Below are 18552 nucleotides of genomic sequence, written 5' to 3'. Positions count from 1 at the left end.
TGGTGGGGGCAGAGGAGGCAGACCCTCTGGGCTGTGTGGAGCGGCCGCCACCCACCCTGTGCCTCTGTGCTGTGTGGATGGGCACAGCCGTTTCCAGCACTGCCCTGGGACCCTGGACCCACCAAGTATGGCTCTACGCTCAGCAAAGTCACAGGACGTGTGCACATGCCCCCCACCCCATCCCCGTCTCCTCTCCGTTCCATGACACGAGAAGCCAGTCAGGAGTGGGGATGCTCAGGAGAAGGAGGAAAAGGCCCTTTGGGGGGATGAGACCACAGTCAGCAAAGCAATCCATGGTGAGCTCAGAGCAGGACGAGCCGAGCTGCACAGAAAGAAAAGGGTCCAGCAGGGAGCACACAGGCAGGACGAAGGGGAGGCCCGTGGAGTGGACAAACTAACTAGACATGATCAGCCCAGTCTCAAGCCAACGAGAAGGAACGTGTGTGCGTGCGCGAGAGGAAGTCCTCTCCACAGGCAGCCGACACACCTGTCATGGTGAATGATTAAGCTGATCGCCTCGAAGAGCACGGCATTCTTCGCATTGGAGTGCTGGACTTTCTTTGACTTGGGTGGTTCTTGGGCTTTGTTCAGGATGGTCTCCAGGCACTCAGTCAGGCGGCCTCGCACTGCAGGGTCTTCTGGGCAAGACAGAATGGTGCTCACCAGGCTCCAGTGGCCCACAGCCCGCCCTGCCCCTCCCGGCTGCACCCATACATCATGAGAGCATTTTTAATATAGTTCATTCACATCTGTGTACCCAGCTGGGAGCATTTATAAAACTGAGAAAGGCCGGGCACAGTGGCTCACTTCTGTAATCCCAGCACTTTGGGAGGCCGAGGCAGGCCGGTCACCTGAGGTCAGGAGTTCAAGACCAGACTGGCCAACATGGTGAAATCCCGTCTCTACAAAAATGCAAAAGTGAGCTGGGTATGATGGCAGGTGCCTATAATCCCAGCTACTCAGGAGGATGAGGCAGGAGAATCGCTTGAACCCAGGAGGCAGAGGTTGCGGTGAGCTGAGATCGCGCCACTGCACTCCAACCTGGGCAACAAAGGGAGACTCCGTCTCAAAGAAAACCTGCACAGATCTGATACTATAAAAGCACAATAGACCCAAACCCTAACAAAACTGTAGGCTCTGCAATAACTGCTCCACAAAAGCCAGCGCATACGGCAGCACTGGCAGAAAGGTCGATCAATCAAGAGGCAGGGCTAGTAACACACTTCTTAAAATAATAAACAAACCACTTAAATCAGACAGGGAATCAGACTGGCGCTGGTGCAGCTTCAGGAGCCGCGGCCTGCGCGTTACCTGGGGGTGGGTAGCACTGCAGCAGCCTCAGCAGTTTGACAGACAGCCAGGGAGCCGGGACAAAATAGTAAGTGTAATCCTGAAGGTCTGTTGATGCGGACGTCACGATCTGTAAGACAGCAAAGGCAATCAGACACACTGCTGGGCACGAGCCCCCGCTGCAGGGACCCAAAGAAAAGCCATACTCACTCCTCGGGTCATGCCTGAGCTGGAAAAATGGTTTTGTTTCATGTGCCAGGAGCGTCTGACACTGTTTGGTACCCCCAGGATCGCTGTGAGAGGGCTGTGCTGTCACTTGGCAACACGCTGCCGCAGCTGAGTGGCAACCCTCACTTGGTACAAGATACCATAGCACCTGGATTTGAAACTACAGTCTTTCCTTTGTGGACCAGAACATGGATGAAACGAAAGAGAGAGCTTTAGGCTCCTCAGAAGGAAGAAGCACACCCCCACTCCCAGAAGCCGGCATTGACCCCACCCCACAACCCCACAGCTCCCCCCGACCACAGGCCAATCCAGACGGTGAGCTCACTGGGGCAAGGAGGCTGCCCGCCTCACTCACATCCCATCTCTTTGTCCAATGCGGCCTTTGGCTTGGCAAATCCTGTCAACCTCCCGAACAAGTGACAATCACGACCACCTCACATCTCCACTGACATACAGCCTGGTGTCTCCTGTTTCTGGGAGGTCAGTGTAGTTCCTCCCTTCCTACAAAGCTCACATGTGTGACACTTTTAGGCCATAAGTGAACCCATTTAGAAAAGTTCACCCTGACTCCTGCCCTAAGCTGCAAGATGCCAGCCCAGACTTGGGTCACAGACTCCTGCTACAGGGAGGCAAGTTCTAGGCTGCCTGTCAAAGACAGAGCTGAAAGGCACAAACACAAAGCAGGAAAGGCAAGAATCACAGCACTTCCGAGACAGAGACACGGCCAACATGAGCTGTCTCTCAAACATGTACGTAGCTAAGGGCAGGCGGAGAGAGAAATATATAGCCTTAACTGTACATATTTGAAACAGATATAAAGAGAAAAGCAACAAAAATTCATCTCAAGGGTTTAAGAAGAGACTAGGCCGGGCGCAGTGGCTCACACCTGTAATCCCAGCACTTTGGGAGGCCGAGGTGGGCAGATCACGAGGTCAGGGGATTGAGACCATCCTGGCTAACACGGTGAAACCCTGTCTCCACTAAAAAATACAAAAAATTAGCCAGGCGTGGCGGCGGGCAACTGTAGTCCCAGATACTTGGGAGGCTGAGGCAGAATGGTGTGAACCTAGGAGGCAGACCTTGCAGTGAGCCAAGATCGTGCCACTGCACTCCAGCCTGGGCGACAAAGCAAGACCCTGTCTCAAAAATAAATAAATAAATAAATAAATAATAAAAAGAGACTAGCAAATTAACCCAAAGAAAGTAGAGGAAAGGAGGCCAGACGTGGTGGCTCCTGCCTGTAACCCCAGCACTTTGGGAGGCCAAGGCAGGCAAGATCACTTGAGGTCAGGAGTTCGCAACCAGCCTGGCCACTGTGGTGAAACCCTATCTCCACCAAAATATACAAAATCAACTGGACATGGTGGCGAGGGCCTATAATCCCAGCTACTCGGGAGGCTGAGATAGGAGAACCGCTTGAACCCAAGTGGAGGTTGCGGCAAACCGAGATCGTGCCACTGCACTCCAGCCTGGGCAACAGAGTGAGATTCCGACTCAAAAAACAAAAACAAAAAAGAAAAAGAAAACATGCACAGTTCCACAACTTATAAAATAAATTAAATTCACAATTAGAAAGTTTCCCAGCCAAGGCCAGCGCGGTGGCTCACGCCTGTAATCCCAGCATTCTGGGAGGCCGAGGCAGGCGGATCACTAGGTCAGGAGATCGAGACCATCCTGGCGAACACGGTGAAACCCCGTCTCTACTAAAAATACAAAACAATTAGCCAGGCGTGGTGGCGGGTGCCTGTAGTCCCAGCTACAGGCTTAGGCAGGAGAATGGCGTGAACCCGGGAGGTGGAGCTTGCAGTGAGCGGACATTGCACCACTGCACTCCAGCCTTGGGGACAAAGTGAGACTCCGTTTCAAAAAAAGGAAGTTTCCCGGCCAGGTGCAGTGGCTCACACCTGTAATCCCAGCACTTTGGGAGGCCAAGGTGCGCAGATCACCTGAGGTCGGGAGTTTGAAACCAGCCTGACCAACACAGAAAAACCCCGTCTCTGCTAAAAAATGAGCCAGGCATGGTGGCGCGTACCTGTAATCCCAGCTACTTGGGAGACTGAGGCAGGAGAATCCCTTGAACTTGGGAGGTGGAGGTTGCAGTGAGCCGAGATCGTACCATTGCACTCCAGCCTGGGCACCAAAAGCGAGACCCCATCTCAAAAAAAAAAGAAAGTTTCCCACAAAGAAAACTCCAAGTTCAAGTGGTTTTACCAGTTAACGATAAAAATTGTTTGGCAAACTAGATAAAGGAACTTCTTTAATGTGACAAAGAGTACCAACAACAACAGAATTCTAAAGCAGACATCATGCCTAATGGCGAAATATTCAACACAAAAAACGGACAATCCAGGGTAAAAATGGGTAAAAGACTTAGGCACTTCACAAAACGAGACAGCCAAATAGCCAATCAACAGGCAAAGTTGCTCAACCTCATTGATAATCAGGAAAATGTAGATTTAAATCACAAAGAGGCCGGGTGCAGTGGCTCATGTCTGTAATCCCAGCAGTTTGGGAGGCCAAGGCAGGTAGATTGCTTGAGGTCAGGAGTTCGAGATCAGCCTGGCCAATATAGTGAAACCTCATCTCTACTAAAAATACTAAAATCAGCCAGGCGTGGTGGTGGGTGCCTGTGGTCCCAGCTACTCCAGAGGCTGAGGCAGGAGAATCCCTTGAATCCAGCAGACGTAGGTGGCAGTGAGCCGAGATTGCACCACTGCACTCCAGCCTGGGCATCAAAGTGAGACTCCGTCTCAAAAAAAAAAAAATAACAGAGATCCTACTATACACCCAGATGACTAAAACCCAAGGGACTAACACCACACGTGCCATGCCTGCGCCTCCTGCTGCTGCTGCGAGAGCCAGGTGCACCACAGGGGAAGCTGGTCTGGCAACACCCGCCTCCTCAGGTGCAGGAGCTACAGCCCCCAGCTGAACCATGCCACATCTCAGCAGACACTCGCGGCACCTCACGTACATGGAAACCGAGGGACATCCCAGGCTGCTCATGCTGGAGGATGCACAGCAGCCTCAGAGGGCAAGGAGCTAAGTGTTCAACAGGACAGCGGGTAAACTGCAGGGGTCAATTCACACAGCCGATTCCATGAAGCATCAAATGTGAATGTGTAACAGCTGCACACAAAACAAAAGAGCGTGTGCTGCAGGTCCATCTGCATAAAACTCAAAACAGGAAGCTGAACAGCAGGCTCCAGCGTGCACACCACATGGTAGGTCCACGAAGCGCCAGCCACGCTTCCCCAGTGGGGGACACGGGACCCCCGGATGCCCCTCCTCCACGCACGTGGAGTTGGGTGCTTGCTCACACGATGGGAACAGGGAGCTGTGTTTCTCTACAGACGGAACAGTTCTCAATTAAAAAGAAGGCTGACACAGAAGCCAAGTTGGTTTTCACCTCTGAATTTATAAACTGACCAAATACCTTGCATTCTACAAGTAAGCTAATAATTAAATAACCAAGACAAAACCCACCCTGACTTCTGCTCCCCCACAAACAGACTTACCCTGCTTAGCCTGGAGACAGCCAGAGACACGGAGGTTTTAAACTCTTCTGGGTTCTTCTGTGCTAAAGTGGTGATCAGACTTGTGGCTGCAGTTACTACACCCTGAAAGAAAACACACACACAACAGTCAAAACAACTGAAGCTAACCACTTGTGTTAACTCATCTTCCAAACAAAACCTTAAACCAACCAGCTGCACACTGGCAGCCCACAGCTACTTCGGCCTCAGGCCTACCCCGAGAAACCTACAATGTTCTCCAAGATGGCACATGTAGGTTTTCTTTTTCCAGCTTCTCCTTAAAAACTGGGAAGTTCGGTCATGCTTAGCCCAGATCCCTGCCAGCGTCAAAGAGCCAGAGGGCCATATCCACCATGCAGGTCAAGCATGTGGGCTGCACACGCCACCTGGCCTGCTGTCCTCTCCTGGCCTGGCCACCATCATCATCCGCACTTGCTGCCTCTGGTTTAATCACTCATGTTCATTGTAGAGGGAGACACTACCCTTAGACTGACTTGAATCTTTACAACCCAGAAATGAGACTGTAGAAAACAGCAACTGGAGAAGTCCTTTTCCGTTCTCCTTTTTGGAAAGTGGCCCTGGCAGTCACTGAACCACCACAGACTGGATGAGGCCACCAGGCCCAGCACGCGAGTCTTCCCTCCCCGCTCCTCCTGGCCTCAGTGAGAACGGATTCGGGTCCCAGGGTACAAGTGGTCCTCCCCAAGCACCGGGCAGCCTGTTACCGCTCCAGGATAAAGCACCGGGCAGCCTGTTACTGCTCCAGGACAAAGCACCGGGCAGCCTGTTGCTGCTCCAGGACACAGCACCGGGCAGCCTGTTGCTGCTCCAGGACAGCCACTAGGGATTCAGTCACTCAGATCTCTTGAAAAAAGACTTCAGGCCGGGCGCTGTGGCTCAAGCCTGTAATCCCAGCACTTTGGGACGCTGAGACGGGCGGATCACGAGGTCAGGAGATTGAGACCATCCTGGCTAACACGGTGAAACCCCGTCTCTACTAAAAAATACAAAAAACTAGCCGGGCGATGTGGCGGGCGCCTGTAGTCCCAGCTACTCGGGAGACTGAGGAAGGAGAATGGCGTAAACCCGGGAGGCGGAGCTTGCAGTGAGCTGAGATCCGGCCACTGCACTCCAGCCTGGGCGACAGAGCGAGACTCCATCTCAAAAAAAAAAAAAGAAAAAAGACTTCAATTACGTAAAGACATTCTCCCATAAATTTTTTAAAAATATATAAAACAAATGATACCAATTCACTCTGAAGATGTAAACAGTGAGCTCAGGAAATGTCTACTTGTGCCAGGCGCGGTGGCTCACACTGTAGTCCCAGCACTCTGGGAGGCCAAGGCGGGCAGATGCCCTGAGGTCAGGAGTTCGAGACCAGCCTGACCAACATGGTGAAACCCCGTCTCTACTAAAAACACAAAAATTAGCCGGGCTTGGTGGTGCTCGCCTGTAATCCCAGCTACTCAGCAAGCTGAGGCAGGAGAATCGCCTGAACCCGGGAGGCAGAGCTTGCAGTGAGCTGAGATCGCGCCACTGTACTCTAGCCTGGGCGACGAGCGAGACTCTGTCTCAAAGAAAATGTCAAGTCCGGGTGCAATGTGGCTCACACCTGTAATCCCAGCACTTTGGGAGGCCGAGGCGGGTGGATCACAAGGTTAGGAGATCGAGACCATCCTGGCTAACACGGTGAAACACTGTCTCTATAAAAATACAAAAAATTAGCCGGGCAAGGTGGCGGGCCTGTAGTCCCAGCTACTCGGGGGGGTGAGGCAGGAGAATGGCGTGAACCCGGGAGGCAGAGCTTGCAGTGAGCTGAGATCACACCACTGCACTCCAGCCTGGGCGACAGAGCGAGACTCTGTCTCAAACAAAATGTCTACTCGAATGACTGATGCAGTCCCCCCACTGCTCACCCTGCACCACGGCTCCTGAGCCTGGCTGGGGTGCAGCTACTACAGTACAGCACTCTCCGCAGAGACCTGCTATGCCTGTGCCCTTGGCTTTCCAAGGAAAACGTCAAAGCTGTAAGAAAGAAATGGCTCTGATTGGTCTTCTTCCTGTGTTTCTCGGTGAGCAAAGTGCTAACAGATTTTGCCAAGTCCAATAAAGAACTTGTAAGAAACTGCAGGTCTGTATATGTAACTTCCACGAGGGCAGAGTCATTCCCCACGGGACTCCTGAATGTTCAGGGTGTGTTCCCCCAGGGAACACGCATCTAGAATGCCCCTGTGACAGGCTGACAGGCACTCATGGGCGCTGAGCTCAGCCTCTCACTTAGGACGTCCTCCCCCTGCACTGAGACTGCAAGAGGCCTCTCGAGCACACTCGGGCACGCGACACGTGGCCCCACCCCGTGGCGGCAGCTGGCGCCGCGGCGACCTCAGTGTCTCCTCAGTGGCCTCCAGCTCTTGGCATGGCCCCCCAACCCTTCTCTCCATGGTGTCTGCTGTCCTCGTCCACTCCAACCTGTCTGCTCCATCAGGCCACCCTCAGGCTACAGGACCCAAGGCTCAGCATGGTGCCCACACAGCACTCAGGCCACATCACCACCCTCCCCACCATGCCCAAGGTCTGGGTGCATGCCTGACCGCTGACCTTCTGACCCTCACCCACCTGATCCTGCCCACGCTTCCTGCCCCACTTCACAAGACCTCCCTGAAGGACACATGGGGGAGCTCACTCACTCTAGGTGAGCAAACGACACCTTTCTTGGGGACTCATGACTTGAGACCAGAGAAGCCAAGCCTCAGGCCTTCACTGTCAGAGGTGGAAGGCGCTCGACAAAAGCCATGGCCACACAAAAGACAGCCTGCCAGGGGCGTGGGCGCACAAGCTGGGAGAGGTAAGATGGGAAAGTGCTGGTCAGCAGGGAGCCCACCCTGGGGTTGGCTGTGGCACCCCTTCAGGAAGAGTTTCTGTTGCCTTTAACCAAGAATATGCCGACTCAAGCGCCTGGTGAAATAAAGCCACATGCATAAAAATACAAAAAGCAAACCAAGTAGCCGGGGTCACAGAATCATACAGCATCCAAGGAGAGGTGCCCTCGTGGCCCCGAGGCAAGGCTCTGCCAGCCTGAAAAGCACTCAGGGTGACCCCACGGCCGCAGAAGCTTCCCTCCGAGGCAGGAGCAATGACAGCGGCCCTGGCCAGTCCCACGGAGCGTGCCCAGATCCTGTCTGCAGAAGGCCCGGGGGAAAGCAGGCAGCCCCAGCCCCTCAGCAGCCCAGTGCCCGGCTGCCATGTGGAGCAGGAGCCTAGGGCCTGCCTCCCTGACCAGGCCCTGCCGACTCACGGCTCCCACACAGCTGCTTCACCTGCACACTCTCGGACGCCCAAGGCCCCAGCACGCCCACTCCGGGTACAGGCCTGGGGCTGTGAGGACACTTCCTCTTTCTGAGCTTCAGCCTCCTTGACTGCAAAGCTGGAAAATCCCAGGTCCTCCGGGGGTCCACGGGATGGTGGACGACAGCTTCCAGCAGCGCCATCTAAAAGGCTCCCTCGCCAGGATGGGGCTCACGGCAACACGGGAAAGTGGCGTTCTCTGCCCTCGATCCTGTGTCCTTGTGAACGCGTGGCCGGCCCACACACCTCCCCACACAGCAGGAAATGTTTCCACTCCTGCCAACTCTGACCCTCTTACTCATACAGCAGAGTTCAGACAGGACAAGCCCACTCTGCCCATATCCACCCCTGCGGGATGCGGTGGACGGCTCTGTGAACCCCCAGCCCCTGGGGCTCACACGCTGGCGCGGCCCCTACCCCACACCTGCCTCTCACGGCACCTGAATACACATCACCAAATCGCTGCAAACCTCCACCCCCCGGTCTATGCCTATACCATGGGGATGACCGCTGGGCCTGGCCCGTGGAGTAGGCATGTGGATTAGTGAACTGCACATGGGCGCCGACGCCTGAGGCACAGGCAGCCAGGACGCCAGGAGCAGGGAGCTTCCTAGTAGCTACACGAAGGTGTTTCCAGGAAACGTGTTAACTCAGTTTGTGAGGTGTCTGCAGAGCTCCGCTGCTACAAGGCTTCAGGCGAACCGCCTGGCACAGGATGAGCGGAGGTGGAGTTACTCGTCCGCCAGGCGCGGTCGCATGGCAAGGCACTCAGAGCCACGCAGCCCCTTGCAAGAGGCCTCTCCTGGGCATCCCGAGAAGGCGGCCCCATGGTGTTCTTCACATACGGCCATCCCAAAGGTCACCTGGGGATGGTGGGGAGAACCGAAGCCAAGGCGCTTACCAAGTTGCTGGTCATTGAGCAGGTGGCACCAACTCGGGACGTCCAGTCGCCCATAGGGGACAAGATCACGGGGACGTCCTGTACAGGCGCAGCAAGCACAGGGCCGCGCTCTGCTTCACGCTGTCCATGGTGTCTCTGAAAGACAGACGGCAGAGTCACTCCCAACGGGCTGAGCACAGCACAGAGCTGCACGGAGCACCCCCCACAGCCAGCAGGAGATGCGGGGGTGGGGCTGGCACAGGGGCCAGGAGAGCACTCAGGACCGCCTGCCAAGGGCCACCTAGGGGGCAGCAGCAGCGTTCTCAGCACACATGGGCCCTGCTCCAAAGGTCTCCCTGCCAACCTTCTCACCACCAAAACCACCAGCCGACCACATGCAGCTCATGTTGCTCATTCGTTGTTTGAACAATAGCTCTCGTTATTGTTACAACTTAATCCACAATCACAACAGAAATGTGTGGAGGGCCCTGCAGCGCCATGGAGCTCCACATCTGCTTGGTGATCTTCCCCTTCCCCACACCCGCCCTCACCCCACCACGCCCCACCCTCAACAGTGGGCTGGGCCACCCGTGCCCTCACCCCCGGAGCAAAGGGCTTTGGGTCCCTGCAGACACGGTGGGAAGGGAGCCGGCCATGGGCTCTCCTGCTCTGCTGCCAACACGCTTGTTCAGGCCACAGCCGTGTTCCATGCTCTGCTTATCCCCCTTCGCCCTCCCGCCACCAGACTCTGCTAAGCAGCTGGGAAGACAACAGGGATCCTGGGGTGGATGCTGTGGAGACACAGCTGAAAAAGGGCCAGTCTCTTCTCCAAGCACTTAACAGAATCAGCTGGATCCACTGCTCCACGTGGAAGGAAGAAAAGTGTGCAGAGACAACCCGTACCATTTACCTTCTGGCTTTTTTATTCCTAAATCTCCCCCATACTATTCCAAAGAAAAATTACTTTGAGTAAAAAATTCCCCTTCTAGGTGCAAACGGCCCCTGAAAGGAGAAGTAGGCATTGTGTCCCTCTTCCGGCTCACCCCATTCTCACAAGATCAGCCCAGAGCAGGAACCGCACACACACCCTGCTGTGCGTCCACGTGGATGCGTGGTTGAGGCCACGTCAAGGGTGTGTACCAGGCGCCGGCAGGGCTGTCCTTGCCAGGCAGCTTCAGGACCCCATGACTCGGCCCCTAGCAGTCCTTCAACAGAGAGGAACCAACCAGGTTCCCCGCTTGTGGCTATGGATGCCGACACAGGAGGGCGCCCAGCACACCACGCTCCTCAGAGCAGGAGGATCTGCAAGGGCTGGCATCGGCTCACACAAGGGGAATGGGGGCCCCACCACTACTCTCCAGCGTCGGCTCACACGAGGGAGACCGAGGACCCCACCACTACTCTAAAGTGTCGGCTCACATGAGGGAGACCAAGGACCCCACGGCGACTCTGCACCTCCACGGTGGTTCTCTTTCCATCAACTCCATCCATCCCAGCAGAGACACCACCCCCATTCTTCTGCCTTGGCCGCTGCCCCCCATCCCTACCTCTGGCCCTAGGAATGACCTGACCTCCTCAGCAGCCACTGTCCTTCCATTTCTAGGTGACACACACACACCAGCAGTCCTCCAACCACAGCACCTCCTTCTTGAGCATGGTTTTTTCTGTTTTTGTTTTTGTTTTTGAGACAGAATCTCACTCTTTCACCAGGCTGGAATACAGCAGAGCACTCTTGGCTCACTGCAACCTCTGCCTCCCAGGTTCAAGCGATTCTCCTGCACTCAGCCTCCCAAATAGCTGGGACTACAGGAGGGTGCCACCACGCCCAACTAATTTTTGTCTTTTTAGTAGAGACGGGGTTTCACCATGTTGGCCAAGATGGTCTCGAACTCCTGACCTCAGGTGATCTGCCCGTCTCGGCCTCCCAAAGTGCTGGGATTACAGGCATGAGCCACCACGCCCGGTTTTTTTTTCTTTTTTTTTTTTTGAGACAGAGTCTTACTCTGTTGCCCAGGCTGGCGTGCAGTGGTGCGATCTCAGCTCACTGCAGCCTCCACCTCCTAGGTTCCAGCAATTCTCCTGCCTCAGCCTTCTGAGTAGCTGGGACTACAAGAGAGCACCACCACGCCCGACTAATTTTTGTAGTTTTAGTAGAGACGAGGTTTCGCCATGTTGGCCAGGCTGGTCTCAAAACTCCTGACCTCAGGACCACCCACCTTGGCCTTCCAAAGTGTTGGGATGACAGGCGTGAGCCACCGTGCCCAGCCTGAGCAGGTTACTTTGAGTCATCCACTACTTAGACGGATTTCAACAACTGGCCCTTTTCTTCAAGGAAGGTACCATGGGTACCATGTTACCTGAGCTCTCTGAGGTAGGAAAACCCTGCCTGTGACCTTCATCCACACGGGCCCACTCAGGCACCACAACACGGGCCACCTGCTCCCTTCCAGCTGCAGATGCAATGCACAGGCCCCTGGAGACCCCTCCTCGCCCTGGCTCCTCTCTCCTCTGTCCCTGGCTCCTGCAGCAGGTGCTCGGTTCAGGAAATGCCCCACTTCATCAATCTGCATGCGCTTCAGGGGTGGCCTTGTCTTGCATTCCACTCCTGCACAGACACCCACCAAGCACCTACTAGGGACCTGGTACTGTTCAAGATGCTGGGTATAAAGCAGCCACCGCAGTGGACAAAAACCTCAGAGCCTAGGGTGGAAACAGATAACAGACAGGCAAGCAACAACCCTGGGGCAGGAGGAGAGGGAGGGCCAGGAGGCCGTGGCCCTGAGGCAGAATCCACTGGACATTCTGGCTGACTCCGATCCCCAGCCCCACCCTCCCTCTCCTGCACCAGCGTCCTCTGGTTATTCAAGCCGCCTTCCTTCCATCTTGGACACCGTTTTCAGGGCACCCACCATGTGCTCTGCCACCTGTGACTGAATAGCCTGAGGAGCAACGGTGCCTTCAGGCACTGCACCTGCTCTCCCGGTTCTGCAGTTCTGCTCCTGTCCATCCTACTGCGGGGTTACCCATCTCTGAGCTCTTGTGCTTCTGAATATCTGTCTTCTCGGGATTGTGCTGCGGTCTCCCTGCCAGGCAGGCTCCTTCTTGCCTCACAGCTGACAAGAGACTGCCTCATTCTCTATTGTGGGATATCCTCCTTGCCTTGCAGCTGACAGAAGGCTGCCTCATTCTCTATTGGGGGCGTCCTGTGTGGTGTGGGGTGCAGCACCCTGGTCTCTACCGACTCTAACAACCAAAAATGCCCCAAGACATGGCCCAGTGCCCTCACAAAGCCAATGTGGCCCAGCTAAGATGCCGGGTCTAGGCCTGTTTCTCTCATGCCTTCCCACCACCTTCTCTCCGGTTCTCACTGTGTAGTCTGTGTGGATGTCCACCCAATCTCCTGTGGTCTGAGGCCCAGCTCAGCTGGGTGGCACCATGTGGGCAGGGCGTCAGTTTCCCAACTCCACAGGGTACCCTGGAACACGCCAGTGGGGGCCCTGCCTGTGGCACAGACACCCCAGGGCTGCTTTAAGCTCTTCCAGAGCTGGTGACTCAGCCCCACAAGGCTTCTCTCCAAACTAACAAGGGACGGAAGAGAGGGCCAAGGGCACTTCGGTGTGGTGCTCAGCTTCTCCGCATGAAGCCCTTGGGAAAGGGTGCGAGGAGAAGCTGCCCCGAGATGTTCTACCCAGTGCCCTGTGGGCTGAAGCCTCTCCTTGGTTTGGCCGGCAGGGTCTTCTTTGATTTGTGTTGAATCTCAGTGGTACTGGAGAGGGAAACTCTGACTGCACTTTACTTGAAATCTAAACTTGTCATTCTCTTTTTGTTTTGGAGACAGGATCTCGCTCTGTCGCCCAGGCTGGAGAGCAGTGGCATGAACACAGCTCACTGCAGCCTTGACCTCCTGGGCTCAAGCAATCCTCCTGCCTCAGCCTACCGAGTAGCTGGGATGACAGGAGCACACCACCACACCTGGCTAATTTTTTTAAACTGTTTGTAGGGATGGGATCTCCCTGTGTTGTCCAGGCTGGTCTTGAACTCCTGGGCTCAAGTGATTCTTCCACCTTGGCCTCCCACAGTGCTGGGATTAGAGGCATGAGCCACCACGCCCAGCCTAAACTTGTAATTCTGGATCCGACCTTACGCTACATCTCATCTCCCATAAGATGGGAAGAGTAAAACACTTCCTGGGCTAAGCAGCTCCATATTTGATGCATTGGGCATGAAAGCAGCACATCTTCGGCAGGAGCCCGGCACATACCCGGCTACGAGGACCTTAGGGATCTCCCCGGCGAAGGCCTCGGCCATCTCCCGGCTGCCCACGCTGGCGATGCAGTGCAGGGCCAGGCCCATGAAGGTGGGGTTGCGGCTGGCCAGGTCATTCTTGATGGCGTTGTTGATCAGGCGGATCAGCTCACTGTTTGAGTTCACCAACACAGAGATGAAAAGGTAGCCCTGCATTCCAAAAGACAGGAGAAGAGAAACCTCGTGACAATCCAACTCCGCCTGTGGCCCCGAGTCACCCAACAAGCAGTGACACACAGACGCGGAAGCAGCCCCAGCACCACCCATGCACCCAGGGCACTGCTGTGGGAGCTGCGGCTCTCAGGACTCGGCACACGTCTGTTCCAGTGGAACCGGGATGCCTCTGCTACGACGCTCTCATGCCGCAGCGTTCCTGTGGGCACATCTGACTAGGATGCCATGAGCCAGATGCCAACAGGAACCGGACCCCCCAGTCCCACTCACTCCACTGTGGGCCACGCGTCTGAGTGTTCCGGGCACCACACTATCCTCGACTTAAGATGGGAGGGAACCTTCACTGACAGGCTGATTTTAGCTACAGTGGTTTCCAGAAACCCAGCTGCCTGTTCCCTCCCACTCTTTAATCTGCCTGTGTCACAGCCTCACGCCGCCCCCTCCCCCCACCCCCACCGACTCAGGGCAAACCCCAGTCCCGTGTCACTGCCACTTCTTCCCAGCCATCCTCACAGGTCACACCCTCCCCACCCAGGGGGAAACAGTGGTTTTCTCCAGACCCAATCCATCACTGACCACCCAGGTTAAAGATGTGCCCAGCCTCCCACAGCTCCCAGGAAGATGCCACCAGGGAGCTCCCGACCTTCCAAACACCACTGCCCCTTCAGCCCTGCTCTCGCAGCCCAGGCCACTGCCAGGCACCACCTGCTCTGCTCGCCCTGCTCCTCCCGCCCTCAGCCCCCCAGTTAACTTTCCCTCCCTCCAGCCTCAGCTCAATGCACCCAACCCCACTCCCTCTCTCAAATCCTTTCAAATTCTATGTCTGTGGAGCCATGTGACACCCATCTCCCCCAGGACAAGGGCAGGGCCCAAGTTCTGGTCCCTGTGCCTCTGTCCTCGAGGCTAATCCCCCATGTCCCCAATACTACTTGGTGCACCACAGGCACTCCACAAATGCTTGTTAAATAAATACCAATACTTATTAAAACCCCTGAGACATCTAGAGTCTCTCTTAATTTCCCTAAGTTTAATTTTTTGACAAATGGAAGAAAATGTTACTTTATACCACCAGGGAAAACACAAAAATAATGTAACTACAAGAGACTACACAGCTCAACTTGCAGAGCCCATGAAGGTTTCAAAAGCAGAGTGACAGGACAGCGTGCATCAGCCTGGCAAGGGCTGGGGAGATGGTGGACCAAGCACCCTCCACAGAGTGACAGGACACTGTGCGTGGCTGGGGAGATGGTGGACCGAGCACCCTCCACACCAAGACCCAGCCATGTGCATCCAGTGCCTACTGCAGAAACAAAGCGGTCCAAGGGGCCACGGGACGGGTCTACTCCAGACAGTGTGTCAACCAGGCACTGTGGCAGGGAGACATCCCTCCTCTGGAGGCCGACCTCATGGGCACAGGGCACCAACCACATCAAATGCTGGGCCACGTGCACCGCTCTCCAGACCAACCAGGAGGAAGTCCTGAAACTCGCCGGAAGGGAGGTTTCGAAGAAAGGAGGAAGAGGAGGCATGGCCACCTCACCAGGAGAACCGCATGCAGGAGGAGGAACGCTGTGAGGGCATGGGGCTTCCTGAAGAGCACCCAGATGAGGCGGGAAGGGGGCCCTCAAGGTGTTGGCAGCAGGTGCTAACACGGACTGGGCATGCGTCTCCATCTGCAGCAGACCCACGTGGCTCATGTCAGCTGTGGGCAGAGAAGGAAGCGGCGACCCTACGCGGGCACGGGGCCTCAGTCCTGCCAGGCACAGGCCGTCCTCCACCACCTCCATCTGCAGCGATACTCACGATCTGCTTTTCCGTGTATCTGTTTGAACTCAGCAGGTTCACAGCCTCCATGTGTCCAAAGTCAATGTCATGACCAAGGAGAAAGATGAAGAGCAACTTGCAGACGTACTTTTTTTTACTATAGCCATCAAGAGCCTTGTCACCTACAGAAAAGGTGGGGAAGAGGTTTTATTCCAGGCGGGCAGAGGCAGGGGAGAGGGGAGAGCAGAGGGCAGTGCAGCAGAACAGCAGGCAGAACGCACAGGCCTCCAGCAGAGGGGTGGCCGGGCCTAGGCACGTGCAGCTGCAGACACTGCTGAGCATGGACAACCTTTCTAACCTCTTGGTACTTATCAGAATCCAAGTTTTTCATTTCCCTTTCAAAAACAGGCACCAGAACACCTGGCAACAAGAGTTCTGCCCTCCCAGGACAACCCTGGGCAGGTGCAGCCCAGCTGGCCCTCACAGGGCCTCACTCCGACCAGCCAAAATCCCACAGAGGGCCCTGCTGTGACGGAACTTGCAAACCCTGCCTTCAACCATCAAGCTTGTCTTTGAAATCAGTTTATTAATTTGGGTAGATGAACACAGTCTAAATTATCTGCCACTTCACAGCCATTCTAGGGCAAATCAGCTAGTCATGAAAACAAGGCCCACACGCAATGGCCCCTAGGGCTTCTGTTTCTCTGCCTCATCCCAGTTTGCCTGAGTCCCTCACAAAGGATCACGGTAGAGCAGGTTCAAAACATGTAACTGGCAGAATATAAAATTCCAAAATATAAAACCGACCCTTAAAGGGCCGTTCTGGGCCGGGCGCAGTGGCTCACGCCTGTAATCCCAGCACTTTGGGAGGCCAAGGCGGGCAGATAACCTGAGGTCAGGAGTTCAAGACCAGCCTCAACATGGAGAAACCCCCATCCCTAGTGAAAATACAAAATTAGCCGGGCATGGTGGTGCATGCCTGTAATCCCAGCTACTCGGGAGGCTGAGGCTGGAGAATTGCTTGAACCTGGGAGGCGGAGGTTGCAGTGAGCCGAGATCACGCCATTGTACTCCAGCCTGGGCAACAAGAGCGAAACTCCGTCTCAAAAAAAAAAAAAAAAAAGGGGGGGCGCTCTGCATTCCTATCCCACCTGAGAGGTGAGGGAGGGCCCCTCGGAGCCAGCCTCCAGCAGGCTGTGGAGGCGAGCGGGAAAGGCGGCCTCGAGGCCGAGTCTCACGGAGACTCTGCTGCCACAGCGTGAAGGAACGCAGACTGAGAAGACAGCCCAACCACGCCAGCTGCTCTGGCCCCCTTCTTGTGAAGGGCTGGGGCGCTTACACCTCCATGGACAACCTCTCAGGCTGTGTAGAATACAGACCAGCCACTTTCCTGGGGAATGGTGCATCGCCAGTCAGCAAGTCAGCTGGACGCTGGACTCCGAGGAGCTCATGAGAAGTCCGTTCATTGTCAGCAGCAAATTAACATCATTTAACAGACCAGACGATATAAATAAAAGCAGACGCAACCCGGTTCCAGCCTCCCTTACCGTATCCCTTAACCTCTCTGAGCCCAACTTCCTTAGCAGGTTATTATAAAAATGAAACAGCACAGCAGACACGGAGCGTCAGGGGTCTGGGGCAACATAAGGTCACAACACAGGTTCATGAGCACCATCTTTCACAGATGATAAAATGTGACAAAATGTCTACCTCAGAATGACTGCAACCTGCTTCTTTTTTTTTTTTTTTTTTTGAGACAGTCTCACTCTGTCACCCAGGCTGGAGTGCAGTGGCGCAATCTTGGCTCACTGCAACCTCCGCCTCCCAGGTTCAAGTGATTCTTGTGCCTCTGCCTCCCAAGTGGCTGGGATTACAGGCACGCGCCACCACACCCAGCTAATTTTTGTATTTTTAGTAGAGACAGGGTTTCAATATGTTGGTCAGGCTGGTCTCAAACTCCTAACCTGGTGATCTGCCCACCTCGGCTGGGACTACAGGCATGAGCCACCGCGCCTGGCCTGGTATTTTTTTATAACAAAATACCAAGCCGAGTAAGATAAACTGGAGAGTGAGTCAGGAACCAGAGCCTCAAGGCTTTCTCTTGACCTGAAAGTTGGGAAGAGGGACAGAGACCCAACTGGTCACCAGCCATCTGGTCACCAGGCAGAGGCGCTGCTGGCTCCACTCTCTCCAACCCCCACAGCCTGCACGGGGCTGACACCCTCAGAGGCAGGGTGGGGACTCCTTCCACTTCCTCACCAACGCACACCAGCCCCAACAACCGTGTGTGGTACAAGGCAGTCGCTCAGTTTTTGCCTTTTACATCAATGAATTAATAATCAAGCAAACTAATGGTAAAAGGAACAATAGGCTGCCCGAGTGAAAGAAAAACTAAAGTGTTTTGTCTTGAGACAAGGTCTCGCTCTGCCACCCAGGCTGGAGTGCAGTGGCATGACCACGGCTCACTGCAGCCTCAACCTCCTAGGCTCAAGTGATCCTCCCACCTCAGTCTCCCGAGTAGCTGGGACCACAGGCATGTGCCACCACACACGGCTGATTTTTGTACTTTTAGTAGAGATTTTTAGGGTTTCACCATGTTGCCCAGGCTGGTCTTGAACTACTGAGCTGAAGTGATCTGCCTGCCTTGGCCTCCCAAAGTCCTAGGATTATAGGCATGAGCCACTGCGCCCGGCCTAGTTAGCAAATTAATGTGCACTGCCTGGGAAACTCCCAGAGCCGATCGATAATAAGAAATGACGGCCGGGCGTGGCGGCTCACGCCTGTCATCCCAGCACTTTGGGAGGCCGAGACGGGCGGATCACGAGGTCAGGAGATCGAGACCATCCTGGCTAACACGGTGAAACCCAGTCTCTACTAAAAAATACAAAAAACTAGCCAGGTGAGGTGGCGGGCGCCTGTAGTCCCAGCTACTTGGGAGGCTGAGGCAGGAGAATGGCGTAAACCCGGGAGGCGGAGCTTGCAGTGAGCTGAGATCCGGCCACTGCACTCCAGCCCGGGTGACAGAGCCAG

The 18552-nt window shown here is 55.1% G+C and overlaps 1 protein-coding gene across 1 annotated transcript in view; it reads right to left on the bottom strand.

The window, feature by feature from the left end:
- Positions 1–18552, bottom strand: part of AP2A2 (adaptor related protein complex 2 subunit alpha 2) — a 51360-nt gene that overhangs the window by 26882 nt on the left and 5926 nt on the right. The window contains 9 exon segments of the mRNA XM_017848582.1: positions 488–638; positions 1312–1420; positions 5037–5249; positions 5780–5811; positions 9301–9328; positions 9331–9366; positions 9369–9435; positions 13541–13734; positions 15562–15704. Of these exon segments, the coding sequence (XP_017704071.1) occupies positions 488–638; positions 1312–1420; positions 5037–5249; positions 5780–5811; positions 9301–9328; positions 9331–9366; positions 9369–9435; positions 13541–13734; positions 15562–15704 (973 nt within the window).

The sequence above is a fragment of the Rhinopithecus bieti genome, unplaced genomic scaffold (genome assembly GCF_001698545.2).
Source record: "Rhinopithecus bieti isolate Rb0 unplaced genomic scaffold, ASM169854v2 scaffold_32072, whole genome shotgun sequence".
Lineage (NCBI taxonomy): Eukaryota > Metazoa > Chordata > Mammalia > Primates > Cercopithecidae > Rhinopithecus > Rhinopithecus bieti.
The sequence above is the reverse complement of the archived record's forward strand: the minus strand, read 5'-3'. Positions and strand labels throughout refer to the sequence as shown.